The 14948-nt window shown below is 51.0% G+C and overlaps 1 protein-coding gene across 3 annotated transcripts in view; it reads right to left on the reverse strand.

Annotated features, from left to right (window-relative positions):
• Window positions 1-6344: 6344 nt before the first annotated feature.
• The window catches only part of FAM107A (family with sequence similarity 107, member A), a 53534-nt gene continuing 44930 nt past the window's right edge, over window positions 6345-14948 (reverse strand). For all 3 annotated transcript variants that reach the window (XM_012661553.1, XM_012661617.1, XM_012661697.1), the window contains 3 exons: window positions 8865-9039; window positions 6971-7127; window positions 6345-6452 (listed from right to left, as the gene is read on the reverse strand). In XM_012661553.1, coding sequence (XP_012517007.1) covers window positions 6345-6452; window positions 6971-7127; window positions 8865-9039 — 440 coding nt within the window. The remainder of the gene's footprint in view (window positions 6453-6970; window positions 7128-8864; window positions 9040-14948) is intronic.

Below are 14948 nucleotides of genomic sequence, written 5' to 3' on the forward strand. Positions count from 1 at the left end.
CCAGGTTTTGGAACTTTTCTGGTTTTTGTTTCTTGGCTGTGGAATCTGTGTTTAAATGGAAACACATGGAAACAGATAAATATTGAGCTGCTCTCATTAAAGTTGGGAAAGGTGGTGATGAGGGCAAGGAGATTATAAACAGCTTGGTGTTTCTTCCCCCATGAAAATCAACGAATTGTTCTATTCTGCTTTCTATGACTCTTTCTATGTTTTTAGATAAGGATTGTATTTCCCTTTTTGCTTTGGCTTCTGGGAGGCTCAGAGCTTTCTTGTCATACTCAGTTGTGGTAACTGTCTCCAGCTCAGGGTTCTGGAACATTCTCCTTCCCCATTACAAAGACCTTCTTTCACTGTGTGATCACCCTTTAATCTGGAACACTGAACCAACACTCTGAATTTATGGTTGACCCAGCATGTTGTTTAATACTGGCAGACGGCTGGCAGGTATGTGGGGGGCATGATTTCAGCCTCCCAGGATACGCTGGTCTGACTGTGCCCAGGCAGAAGGCCTCTGCCCCTACAGCACCTCTCTGTCTTTACAGGGCAAGCCTCAGTTTGGCTTTGCAGGGGGAATGAGCATTTTAGGTTCAACACTGAGAAGGTCGAGCTTAGGTGCCCTGATCTCATCGGAAGCTCTTCCTTGGAAGGGGGAGGCCTGGCTCACTTAGCTGCTGCCAGGCAACCCAGGAGCATTACCAGAGTCCCTCACTGGGCAGTCCTGCTCATCTCTCTATAACAGTGGTCCCCGACCTATGGCGAGTTGTATAATTATTTCGTTATATGTTACAATGTAATAATAATAGAAATAAAGTGCACAATAAATGTAATGTGTGTGAATTATCCTAAAACCATCACCCCACTCCCCAGTCTGTGGAAAATTGTCTTCCATGAAAACAAACCCTGGTGCCAATTAGGTTGGGGACCTTTTGGATAAGGACAGGGCCCCTCTGGGAAGTAGATGAGGGCACGTAATGAAGGGGCTAGCTTTGAAAGTAAGCCCAGCCCCCTGTACTCTCTGGAGGAGTGGCAGCCAAACATCAACTCAAAAAATCCCATGCTGTGGACTGAATGTTTGTGTCCCTCCCAAATGTATGTGAAGCCCTAACCCCTGATGGAATGGTATTTGGAGACGGGGCCTTTGGGAGGTAATGAGGGTTAAATGAGGCCATGAGGGTGAGGCCTCCATCATGGGATTCGTGCCCTTGTAAGAAGAGACACCAGAGAGCTTGCTTTCTCTTCCTCCTCCCCTATGTGAGGACACAGAGAGAAGGTGGCCATCTGCAAGCCAGGAAGAGAGCCCTCACCAGAAACTGACCATGTTGGCACCTTGATCCAGGACTTCTAGCCTCCAGAACTGTGAGAAAGTAAATTTCTGTTGTTTAAGTCACCTGGTTGGTGGCACGCTGTTATGGCAGCCCCAGCAGACTAAGACATCCTGACCGGGTGAGATTGGGGCAGTTAGCCTCTCAGAGGGGGAGGGCTCTGTCCTTATGGGGTCCAGCAGGAGGGGCACTGCAAGGCAAGGCCCTGGCAGGAGCAAGGTGGTGGCCGGTTGGTGGATCTTTGAGGGCATTGAAAAATCAGATTGTTTAGGCTGCTGCTCAGCCGTGGGTCCAGCCCTTCAAGGACTGCAGGAATCTCCCTATGATAGTGGATCCTGACCTGTTGGCCCCAGAGACTGGTTGGATTTGGGGCGGGGGCGTGGCATCTGGGGCCGGGGCAACAGCAGATCGCTCACAGCAATGGGGAATCCCAGTGGACATTCCTTACCTTAGGACTCAGGTGGGTCTACACTGGCCCGAGTCTGTTTTTATAGGTGGAACCTAAATCCCCCAAGTTCAGACGGACAAATGGAAGATGCGATAGGTCCCCAAATCCCATGGCAAATGGTCAGGCTGGTGCAGGGGTCTCCTATGGGCCCTTTCCAGGAGCAAGAGCTGGCTGTGGTGGACAGAACGCAGGCTTTGCAGACAGACGGCGCCGGATGTGACCCCATCTCTCCCCGGGCGCTGTTTTATGTTTTCTGACAAGTCCCTTCTCTTACCTGTGCCTTGGTTTCTTCATCTGCAGAGTGGGGAGGATGACACCTGCTTGTCATGGGTGGCGACATTGCTGGCCTTCCATAAATGCAGTGATCATTACTGACATCATTCACAATTTTTTCGAACACCTATTTTCAGGGCACTGGGCTGGGACTGGAGCGAAAGGTGAGCAGAATTAGACAGGGACCTCGCCCTCCTGGGGCTTGGAGTTAGTGTGATCTCGAGCGTGGTGAGGCTGCCCTGCAAAACCGACTGGGTTCTGAGGACTCCACTGGCACACACACTGTGCAACCAGGGAGGAGTGTCCCTGCTCCTCTTAAGGCCTGTCCTCTTTCCCAGGTTTTGTTTTCAGTGCTGGTTTGCCATTGAAGAGCGTGTTCTCCAAACCCAAACCAGGACTCCTCGCCTGGGGCGTGCGAGAGAGTGTGGCCTCAGAAAGAACTGCGCTTGCTGTCTTGGCTCCCTGCTTAGGGCGGGGTCTTTCTCCAAGGTCTCTAGGACTGGGTGACGGCCTGACCGTCTGCCTTCAGGGATGCTCCGACTCTCCGGACGTCCCTGTGGTGTGGAGGAGCCAGAGTTCCCATGTGGGCCCTGCAGGCACAGTGCCAGCGAGCCCAGGTGTGTTGATGAAAGCCCAAGAGCAGGGCTTCTGACCAGATTGACATCTCTGGGTCAGGGCGGACAGTGTGGAGGAAGAGGCAGGTAAGGCCTTCTCCGGTTGCTATGCGCTGACCCTGGGAGAAGGCTGGGTGCGTTACAAGGCGAGAGGGGTTTCTCATTCATTCACTCAACAAACATCGATTGGGTCCTTTCCACGGGCCCTATGCACTAGGGATTCGGCAGTAAATAAGGCAGACAAAAGTCTCTGCCATTATTGTGAGGAGAGACACACAAGGTAAATAAATAAAATATACAGTATGTTTTCCATGGTGATAAAAGGTAAGGAGGAATAGTCAGGCAGGGAAGGCAGGGAGAGGAGGTGTGTAGATGTTGAGATTCTAGATGGGGCAGCCTAGTGGGTCCTCATTTAGAAGAAGCATGAAGAAAGACCTGGAGAAATGGGGGGAGGGGGCCGGGTGGCCCTCTGAGGGAAGGACACCCCTGGCTGGGGGACTAGCAGGTGGAGAGCCCCGAGGTGGGTGTGCCTGGGCGTGTAGGAGGCCAGGCTGGCCGGCTGCCTGAGCGAGGGGGAGAGCGTGGGAAGGAGGCCAGAGGTTAGGAGGGAGCTGGACACACAGGACCTTCTAGATGGCAGGAAGGACCCCCCTGGGAGCCAGGGGAGGGCTCTGTGCAGAGTGAAAAGATCTGGCTCGGATTTTTTTTTCACTGTGACATCCATTTATTTAATTGTTCAATTTTAGTGTACATGTATAGCAATACCAAATTATTAGCATGTATTCCTATGAACACAATCCTATCAACTAGAGTGCAGGGCTTATGTGCAATACTGTTTTTAAAACTTATTTTTATTTTGGTAAAATACATATGACATTAAATTTTGCCTTGGATTTTAACAGGATCGTTCTGGCTGACCTGTTGAGAACAGGCTGTCGGGGCAAGGGCTGCAGCAGGGAGGCCCATTAGGAGGAGGCGCAGCCACACTCTAGGTGAAGGGGAGGCACTCTCTCTGCTTTGTTCTCCGCTGAGCCCCAGCACCTGGCATGCTTCCTGGCAACCTGAGCAGGCGCTCAACAAATATTTGTTGAATAATGTGTGCATCAGTGATGCCCAAGTACCAGTTCTCAGACTCGTCTCAGGTAGGCCATAGGGGGAAGGTGTAGGAAAAACAGATCTCAGGCACTGCAGCAGGGGGTCCTGGTCCAATGGGTTTCTGATGAGAAAGAAGAATCTGCATTCTTACCATGGCCTGCAGGCAGTTCTAGGCAGGCCAGGCTGGCTTTCTGTGTCAGTTAGGAATGCTTTTGGTTGCAAGTAACAGAGACCAACATTGGCTTAAACAAAGAGGGATTTATTTACAGGAACTCTGGAGAAGAATGGCTGTTGGCATTGGCTTGGTCAAATAATGATAGGGTCAATCTCTCTGTGACTCTCTTGGCCTTTTTCTCATAATTGCAAGATGGCTGCTACAGCTCCAGACATCACATCCTCAATCAAGGCAGGAAGAAAGGAGGGGCAGAGAGGTCTTAGCCATGTTGATATCTTTTATTAGAAAAGCACAAGCTTTCCTAGAAGCCCCTGTAGACTTCCTCTTCAATTTCATTGGCCATACCTTATCACACGGTCATCTCAAGCTAGAAAGGTGGCAGAACAACAAGAATCTGGATGTACGGCCTCCACAGTGGGAGCAGCTAGAGAGAAGGAGTTGGGACTGACCACTGGAGAGTGAACCGAGGGCATCTGCCATGGTCCCTCCTACGTCTGGGGCTTCTTCTCCATGACTTGTCGCCTCCATGGAGAACCTCTGGGGCCCTCTGGGTGAAACCCCAACATGCCCTTGGAGGGTCCTATCTGTCTGAGACACTCTGTCTTGCTTCTCTGTCGTGCATCTTTCGCATAACCCGCACCTGTCAGGCACTGAAAACGGCAGCACGACATTCTCGCCAAGACGTCACCAGTCAGGACGGTCAGGAGCCACTGAGAGCTCGACTTACACACACACACACACACACACACACACACACACACACACACAGGCTGACAATCTACATTCAGAAAAAGGACGACATCTTCAGTCACCCAAACCACCCGGTTAGGAGTCAGACCAGGACGAGTCCTTTCCTCTGTGGGTCCCACCTTTGCTCCCAGGAATCAAAGCGCAGCCCAGCGGCAGCTCTTTCTGGCAGTTTCGGGGCAGTGAAAGGAGATGCCTTTGCAACACTGCTGTCAGCCTAAATGATGGATTTATGAAGCCAGAGGTAGGGATTTTAGTCTTCAGGGGGACAGAAACAGGCCGGGTTTATTCTCTAAATCTTTAAAAATGCGATAGGAGCAAAAGGTTAAAATATTTGAGCCTCGCGCAGGAGGGCTTTTTGAGGAAGAAAAATGGGCGAATTCATCGGAGCTGGCCCAGGGAGGGGGGCGGCCTCAGGCGACAGAGGCTGGAAACGCTGACTCAGAGGGGCCGGTCCTTAGAGGTGGCAGTGGGGTTTTTAAACCACCGTTTACATTTCCAGAAGCCTACTGGAAATCATTGTATATTTGTGTTCTCTAAGGCTGCAGGAAAAGGTTAAAAACTTTTTTTTCTTTTTCTTTTTTTGGCTAGAATCGCATCCTTAACCAGTGGCGACACTGGTAAGAAATGCAGATTGGCAATTCTATACATCTCTGGTAAAAATGACAATCACACAGCCAACACCGTTTGCTAGGCCAAAGGCTTCCTGGATGGGAGTCCTTGAGGGTGGGGTGGAAAATGAATGAAGGGTGCTTGGGGCTACAGAGCAGGGCTGGGACCAGGTGTCTGTGGGGTGGGGACCCCCAGGGCAGAGACCCACAGGAGGTGGGGGGCAGTGATGGCTCCAGGGATGGTATTTCCAATGTGTGTCGCCCTGGCTGCTCCAGCCCTGCCGCTCGCAGTGCGGGCTTCGGCTTGTCAGAAACGCAGAATCTCAGCCCTGGCCCCAAATCTACTGAATGAGAAGCCGAGTTTTAACCAGATCCCCAGGGATTTGTATGCACAGGAAAGTTTGCGAAGCACTGCTGCAGCCCTGGCTAGGCGTGTTACAAGGCCGGGACAGGGAGGGCTGCACGGGGGAGAAAAGCAAAGCAGGGGTGTGGGGGGAGAGCCTGGCAAACCCTAACACGCTGTGTCAGCACCCTTCCCACCTCTCATGCCTGGGGGCTGCCGGCCCAACCTCCCCTCGGGGGCTTTCCGGGCAGGTGTCCTTGCAGTTAAGCTCTGCTGGCTGCGGGTGAACCCACAGGTAGGGGAAGGGAGGGAGAGACCCCTCTGAGACCCAGAGACAAGCTGCTTGGAGAAGCAGGGCCCTGGGGGCCTGGGAGGTTCCTGGTGGGGAGGCCTGGGCAGGAATGGAGGGTCTGTCACTCCAGAGGGCTGTCTCTCCTTCCCAATTCTGCCAGAAAGTCCTCCCCTGCAGGGCTCAGAACCCCCCTGGGGAAGGGCGCCTTGGTGGAGGTTTTCCCGGGGTGGCTTCCTCGGGGAGCAGGAGGGCTGGGTGCTCAGAAGGAAAAGCCTAGGCGTTTACAGAAAGCGCGGCCTGGGGCAACACTTTTTTATGGGAGCGAGTGGGAATGTGACGGATGCCCCGAGGCCGGGCCCAGGGCTGCCAGGTACTGAGGGGCTGGAGGAGGGTGCCCGGGCGGGCCCAGCAGCCAGCCCTACACCTACAGCGCCCTCTCTTCGCTCGTCAGCGTGGTGATTCTCCGCAGGTTTTCCCTGACTTTAATAAACTCAGGGGCATGGTCCTCTTCCTTTTCCGGTGGCTTTTCCAGCTGAAGGAGAGAAGCAGAGGTGTGTAGTCAGTGGGGCTGGGCGATTCCCATTCTCAGGACCCACAGGTTTGGACCAAGGATCCTCTCAGTGGGGAAACGGAGCCAACCTGGGGATGGGCTTTGCCACCAGCCTGGCGGCTGAGGCACAGAGCCTGAGACTGAGCTCTCCTTGTGAAGCCTGGTGCCAGTTGCTCACCTCAACTGGGCCTCTGGCTCCCCACCTCTAAAATGGGAGTGCCACCTGGCTTGCAGGCAGTTATGATGAAATCAGAATCAGCATGCTGCACGCTGGGCCGATGAGGAAGCTGAGGTTCAGAGAGGGGAAGCCACTCACCCAAAGTCACACAGCAGAGTGAATGGCAGAGCAAGGACTCAGGCCAGTGGTGGACTCTAGGTCCAGTGCTCATTCTGCCGACCCTCCTCCCTCTCGTGGCTGCAGCCACATGCAGAAAACAAAACCTCCGGGCCACGAGACAGCCTTGAGGACACTCAGGCTGGGCTGGGTGCCTCTCACCCACCTGGTTCAGCCGCTGCTGTCGCCTCAGCAGCTCCTGCTCAAACGGGCACTGCAGCCTCTTGGCCTCCATCTCCTCCTTCTTCTTCTTGATGAGCTGGTTCCGCCGGCGGTGCTCCAGGACGCGCTGCAGCTCCGGCTTGTTGTCCACACCCAGGCCCCTGGAGTGGGGGGAGCCGTCAGGAGACCCTCGCCTTCCCACCTTCCCCAGTCTCAGGGCCGCACTCGGTGGTGACACCAACCTCCACCATTATCTCAACTAATCCTGCCAGTAGCCCTGGAGTTGGGACCATTACTGTCCCATTTTACAGAGACAGGAACTGAGGCTCCAGTCCAAGTCACAGCCACATAGCTACAAAGGGGCCCAATGAGAATTTGAACCCAGGCCTGCCTGACTGCAGAGACCAGGTTTTATTAAATATGTTATTTCTGGTTATTTTCTTAGGATAAGTTTCTAAAGGTAGAATTGCTGGGTCAGGCTCTTTTAAAAAATTTTGTGTGCATGTATCTATCTGTTCCTTAGAAAGGTTATCCAATGTATACTTGCGTCAACAGTGCACAGGAGTATCTATTGCTCCCCCATCACCAGCCAATCTTTTTATATTTGATAATCTGGTAGGCAAGAAATAATGTCTGGTTTCTATTTGTTCTTTGATTATTAGTCACATGGAACAGCTTTTGATATGTTTACCAGCCATTTGCATTTCTTCTTTTGTGAATTAACTGTACCTACTTTTTATATATCTTTTCCTTGTGGATTTTTAAGAGATCTGAATATATCAATTTTTTCTGAATATATAAATTTTTAAAATATAATTCATATTGCAAATATTTCCCCTCGTATGTCTTTAAGCTTTTTTTTTATTGTGGCGATTTTTTGATATTAAAAGGGATGATTCTAAAAGGCAATCAGACAAAATGCTATTATAATACTAAGTGAAAACAAAACCAACCCAGTGTACAAAAGGGTACCTGCTTTGGTCACACAATTGAAAACAAGAAGGGAAATCACACCCGGCTCTAATACCAGAACCGGCCAGCAGAGGGAGCTAGGCCGCCTCCATCCTGGTACTGGTCAGCAGGGCGGTGTATCCCGGTGCAAAGCGGGGAGGCCCAGCCTTTCCTCTGCTCCACTTCACACCCCGTCAGTTGCCTGGTCCCACCCCTGCCACCCCCTAGATGCCCCGCCCGCCTCTCTCTCAGTGCGTACCCAGGTCACTGCCATGGAAGAGCCAACCACCATCCCGCGCATCTGCAACATTCACGCCCTCCCCTGTGTTGTGAGCCCCCGGCCCCTCCTCACCCAGAGGGGCCTTTCTGCAGCACGGAGCAGACCGTGCCTCCCATGATTTCGGCCCTTCCCCAGCGCGTGCTTCTCCCCTGGCCTGCACCTCACATCTCTGCGCCAGCCACACTGAGCTACTTGCGTTTCCCATCCTTTTGCACGTGCTGTTCCCTCTGCCACCTGCCACCCACCTCCTAGCCAGCTAACTCCTGTCCCCCTCCAGGTCTTAGCTGAGGCATCACCTCTCCTGTGAACTCATTTTGGGCCCCTCCCAGCTTTCTCCTCTGGGGTCTCAGGCCCATTTATGCCCCCATCAAAGCACCAGTCCTACTGCCTGGTTATGTATCCGTCCCCCTCTGTGAGGACAGGAACTGGGTTCCATTGCTACTTGGACCTCCCAGTCTGGGGACAGTGCCCAGCCAAGGCACGAAGTGAGTGGCTGGTGGGAGAATGGGGCTCTTGGGGGCCCACTGGGGACAGGACCTTCACAGTTTCTGCTGGTGACCCTGTGGGGCACCCTCAGCCCTCCTCAGCCTCCAGGAGCCCCAGGAGAACAGCCAGGCCAGCTTTCCACCAGGGGCACCTCCCCACGCGCCAGCAGGCCTGTCCCCACCTTCTGTGGTTCATGAGCAGCTCCCGGTGCAGCTCCTGGTGGCTCCGGGAGGCCTTCACGGGGTTCAGCAGCTTCTTGGGCTTGATGAGCTCCGGGTTCCGCTCTCTGTATTCTGGCCGGGCCATCAGCCCCCCGATGTCCGCCCGCTCCCTCTGGATTTCCGAGTACATGGCGGCTGTAGAGATGGGCAGAGGCGTTGGTCAGAGCTGGGCCTACAGTCCCACCCATCCCTGGGGGCACAGTTGGGGGGCAACACTTTTCTTGTCAGATGGCCCTTGGCACCTGCTACTGTATAGCCCTGGGCAAGCTACATGACTTTCCGAGTGTTAGTTTCTTCATCTATAAAATGGAAACAATCATCAAATGTATGTACAGGGTTGTAAGGATTAGAGACGGTGTTTGTAAAGTGTCTGAGGTATAGAAGTAAAGTGATACTGGGTCACCAAATATGGGTGGACATGTGTACATTTTTGGCTTGACTTTGCAAAAACTAATTTCTCCCACTATAAAAGGAATTGTGTTTGAGTTTCTGTTTTTCAGTGAGCTTGTACCAGAAAAAGAAAACATACTTAACAAGAGTGCTATGTACTTGGTAAAGATAAATGCAGTGATAAAAGAAACATCACCCTTTATTGTCTAACTCCCTGCCCGTGGTCCCACATCCTCTCATGGAAGCATTCAGCTTTGCACTTTCTCCATATCAAAGGGGAGGGCATGCAACCCGGAAACTGCTGCATCCCTAATTACAAAGGGATGGTTGTCATCCTCTGTGCAAGTGTCTGGCAACGCAATGGCCTCATTTCTACCACAGCAGTTTGAAATTTGTCATTTTACTTAAAATTCAGGCAGAAGGGCTTCCTCCTCTACAGATTGCTTTATCCTTGAAATGCCCAAAATCGAGAGAGAGAGAGAGAGAGAGAGAGAGAGAGAGAGAGAGAGAGAGAGAGAGAGAGAGAAGACTTTTTGAAAAAAAGTCTCAAGGGAATAGATACTGCCTGGCTATTAGCTGTTTATAGTAATTACAGCGAAAATTTAGACATTAGCTCTGCCCGCTCATGAGTCCAGCTTTTCTGAAGTAGATCCCTACTATGTGCCAGGCACTGGCCGTGTCTGGTCTGGTATGTAGCAGGCATTTGATACATATTTGTTGGTAATTGATAATAAAACTTTTGAGGTTTTGGTCTTGGGGAACCAATGCCCTAAGCCTTTTCATGTGGCAACTGAGGTATGTGTCCCCACTTCACATCCCAGGCTTCAGTCCCCTCTTGAGGACCACCATGTTCCCTTTGCACAGATTCACTTTCTCCCCCACACTGGGGAGGGGAGGAAAGCCATTCCCTGCCTGAATGCAGCGTAATGGATGAACAGTTCTCCAGGCGAACTAGACAGGGATGGTGATCTGGCGGAAAACCTGGAAGTGGCCAATCGCTTGTGGGGGTCAGAAAGTCCAGAGAAGGGGTTTGGTGGGGTACAGACTGCAAGACCACGTGTCAGGGGAATGTAGGCATCAAGTGGGGGGCTGCACTTTGCAAGAGGGGCACACCAGACACGCTTGGCATTTCTACGATCGCCCACCGCAGGGTGCTGTTAGGAGGATTACGTAAGACCACATATGTAAAGGTGCTGTGTACACTGGAAAAAGTGTTCATTATTATAAGGCATTTTAGATGTTAGCCAGAGTAAGTGTCAGGACATAGAAACTTATCTACTATTGTGTTATCTTGAATTCACGTTCTCAGAACCATTTCTAAAATGAGAATTCTAATTAACTCCCTTTTTTTTCATCTTATTCATAAGGCTGTTTGCTTTTAGGTTCTATCCTTCCTAATTTTTTGATCCTTAAAATATAAATAATGGTGTTTGGTAGTTACTTTAAAATGGCCACTTGACAAAATAAACAGTTGGCTGTATCAACTCTCTCTCTCTCTCTCTTTTTAGTGTGGGTATTTTCTTAGTCCATGGGATCGAGTTGTCTGGGAGCCAGTGCACTACAACACCCTGATTCAGATTGCAGCTTTGGGATTTTCTGCCACCATTCGCTGCCTATTTCTGCTACCAAGGTCCACCAATCCTTTGACTGAGTAATTCTCAGCTGCATCTTTCCTTCCCATGTCCTCAGCTCTCATCCTGTCCAGGTCATTGTCACACCACACGTTAATAACTACTGTGGCTCCCTGGCTATTCACCCTGTCCTTAGTCCTGTTGTGCCCCAAACCTTCCAGAGCTGCATACTTTTTTTTTATCAGTCACACCATCTTTAACACATTGACTGCCACACTAGAAAAAAATTATTTTTCCCTGGGGCCGCTATGTTTTATTAAAACAAAATAATCTTTCTAATTTGTTATTTTTTTATTGTTTCCTGTGCATGAATTATATGCAACACAATCCAAGTTTTTAGAATGAAATTGTCAATATTAATTGTAACAATAAGAACATCAATGAGTAAGATTTTCAGGAACCAGCTGCAGGGTTTTGCTTCACGAGGCCCCAGGCTCAACACCAGCATGAGTTAAATACAACTCACGTGGTAGTTAATGTGTTAAAAGAACTCACTATGTGTTGCCAAAGCGATAAGGCAGGAAACAGAAATAAGTTGGACGGCTTTGGGAAAGGAGATGGAAGAATTAATATTTGCATAGATATGGCTGTATACCCAGAATTCCCACATGGATGATGAGAAAAGCATTTGGAACTAATGGGAGAATTCGATAATGTGGCCAGATACAAAATAAGTACACAAAACCTGGAGCTCTTGCATAACGGGAGTAACAGGAGTGACCATTGAGACAGTGCAATCACACATTCCACAGAAGCTGGAATTCCTACAATCCACCAGGTACTGTGGTAGCACTGGACACCGAGGGGAACTAAGCAAGCGAGGTCCCCGCCCTCACAGCACCTACACTCTGCTAGGGAGTGACAGTGAGCACAAACACACACATCAATCAAAACAAAAGAGCTTCATGAAGGAAACAGGCGGCTCCCATAGAGACTAAGGCAGGACCTACCTTCAGCCAGGTGCGGGGGGAGGGCCTCTTTGAGGAGGGGACATTAGGAGCTGACGGCTGAGAATGAGGAGGGAGGCCGTTTGAGGGCTAGGGAACAGCATGTGTGACTCACGTACCTTGAACAAGCCGGGTCTGTTCAGGGAACAAAAAGGCATAGTGTGCCTGGAGAGGCCAGAGCGGGCGACGGCCGGGAGAGTGTTTGCAGTGAGGGTGGACGGGTGGGTTCAAGTCGGGGAAGGAGCCCGTCTGGTTCCATTTTAAAGAGGTTATTCTCGCGGCTGTGTGGGGAAAACTGTCAGCAGGCTTTGGGAATTTTTTATGATGGTGGTTTCCTTCACTTCCAATGTGCGGTCTCTGCCTGTCTCTCTCTGTCCTGTTAAATTGCGGAGGAAAAACCTCTGATTGGCCTGGCTGAGACCCTTCGCCCCTGGGTCACCAGCCAGCCGTGGGGTGGCTGCCCTGGGCTCAGACCCCACCCAGGCAGCCAGACAGAGTCACACAGGGTCGCCCTTAGAAGAACGGCCCTGTCTGGTTTACCCTTCTGTTGTCTCTGTCTTGAAATTCCTGATGCATTTTGCATGAGTGGTCCTGCATTTTTATTTTGTGCTGGGCCATGCAAATTATGTAGTCAGTTCTGCACCACCCCAGGTCCAATCAGTGGCCAGCCCTAGTACAAGATCTGCTCCAGGCTTTTTTATTATTATTATTATTTAATATAAATTAAATCAATGGTGAGCTGTAGAAGGTGGTGTTCCCCTGAGGCCGGGTGGCATGGTGGGTGAGGCAGGGATCCTGAAGGCTGTGGCTGGTTCTTCAGCCCACAGCCGCAGTGAGAAAACACGTGTGCCATCCATATATACACTGTGTCCAGCATGGGGGGGGCAAGGCTGCTGGGAGCCCCCAGGGTTTAGAGAACTGCTGTGCCAGCCTTCCTGCCTTTGAATTTAATGCCACGAGGCCTGTGTGTACAAGAGCCCCACACAGGCCCTGTCACAAGAGGCTGCTCCACAAAGCACAAGTGCTAGGCCAGGGAAATCCAGGTGAGGTCTGGGGTCGTTCCCGGGACTGCTGGGGTGTCTGAAGAGAGCCGAGACTAGGCACCATTGGGGAAGTAACGAGGGTGGGGCAGAGAGGTGAGGTGGGCATGAGACAGGCCAGCTCTGAAAAGAGAAGGTGAATCCCGAAGGAAGGGCTGGCAGCGGAGAGGGACAGGCCAATGGAGAAGGAGGAAGTTAAAGGGCTAGTTAATATTCGTCACTGCCTGTCAAAGCAATGCAGAATAAGGCAGAATGATACAAGTGTTTGAGCCATTCCGGACCTGGATTTGAATCTTGGCTCTGTCCCTTCTTAGTCCAAGGCAAGTTTATCTACTCTCTGGAGCCAGAGCCTGGGAAGTACAGCCTTTGGACCAAATCCCACCTCCTTGGAACACAGCCACGCCCACTCCTTACTTACTGCTTATGGCTGCTTTCCGGCTAGAATAGCAGAGTAGGTGGGACAGCTGCTATCGATCTGGTGTTTCCTCCTCTGCAAGATGTGCATTATAGTAGAACCCTTCTTCGTGGGGTTTTTGGATAATAAATGAGGTGATACTTGCAAGGTGCTTGGCAAATGCCTAGTACAGACTTGAGGGTTTGTGGCTGGCTACCAGAGCTGCCCCATACAGCAAGGCAGGTTGTGCACTGCACAACTCCAAATCCTTAACTCTTGTAGATTAAACTGTGAATGGTGCCCCTGGCATTGCAGTGTGTCCACCCTGTTGTCTGCTATTAACAATTACTACTAATAAATCCCATTCCTAGTCCTGCATTGAGCTTTCTCATCCTCCCTAAAAACTGTGCTGATTAAATCAGTGGATCTTAACCTTGGCTATGTATTGGAGTCGCCAGGGGATGTTTTAACAGTACCAATGCCAGAGTCCCACTGCAGGGATTCTGATCGAATTGGTTGGTGGGGGGCAGCTCGGTCTTGGGGATTTTTAAATGCTCCCCAGGTGATTCCAATAGGCAGCCAACTTTGCAAACCACAGGGTTAAAAAGAAAAAACAATGAGCTTCTTTGCTTTGGCCTGAGTGATTTCAGCTGACTGTGGTTATTGTGAATGAGTCTGAGTAAGGTCACAGTTCTTAGAGGCTGTGTGACCTTGGGTGGCTCTTTAACCTCTGGGACCTTCCTCTGTGGAATCATGATGCTGTGCAGATTGGGCACAGAAAGTGCCAGGCTTGGGGTAGAGGCAGCCAGTAGGTGACAGCTAAATTGATGTCTTACATGACTACAGATGAGCAAATAATTCTCACTTATTATGCAGACTCTGGGACTGAACCCATTTTTCATGGGGTGGGGGTGATAAGAGGTCAGAAAAGAACCTGGGAGCCCCTTGTTTGGTTTCTCCCTAGTTCTGCTGATGGCCCAGGAGGTCCCGCAGCTCCTCCCTGAATGCTCCACAGGACATCAGCCCCACACCACACCCATCAGCGGGGAGGTGGGCTCACCAGGTTGCTGGGGTGTGCATGGCTAGGGTTAGGGTGGCAGCTTTGAAACCAAACACTGGTCCCCCTGGACACAAGATAGCAATAAGGAGAGAAAGAAGGGGAGTTGCACTGATAGAGTCCCAGGTCCCAGTTCATCCTAACACAGCCATGACACTCTTACAAGGCCTTAATGTCCCCTCCATCTACCTCCTCCCTTCCCTGGTGGTCCTGGTTCTGATTTGATGGTAAAGATTATAACAAATGACACATGAGCCAGTAAAGGAGTGGTGAGAGCAGATGTTTCAGAGGCGACAGACTAGGTTTTAATCATGGTGTCAACCCCTTCTGGCTGTGTGACCTTGGACAAATAGCTTAACCTCTCTGAGCCTCTGTAGAGGGGGGATAACGGCTTACTCATGGGGCTGTCTGGAGGGCGAAATGATATAATGTGCATTATGTGCTTAGCCCAGTGCCTGACAGAGTGATGCTCATTGAAGGCAAACTGTGGTTCTCCTGTCCTGAAGGGACCCTGTGGTGAACATCTCACATTTGTTCTGGATCTTGTAATCGTCCTGGGAGACAGCTGGTGGTACCCCATTTTGT

Source organism: Propithecus coquereli, unplaced genomic scaffold, assembly GCF_000956105.1.
Source record: "Propithecus coquereli isolate 6110/MARCELLA unplaced genomic scaffold, Pcoq_1.0 Scaffold1, whole genome shotgun sequence".
In the NCBI taxonomy this organism is placed as follows: Eukaryota; Metazoa; Chordata; class Mammalia; order Primates; family Indriidae; genus Propithecus; species Propithecus coquereli.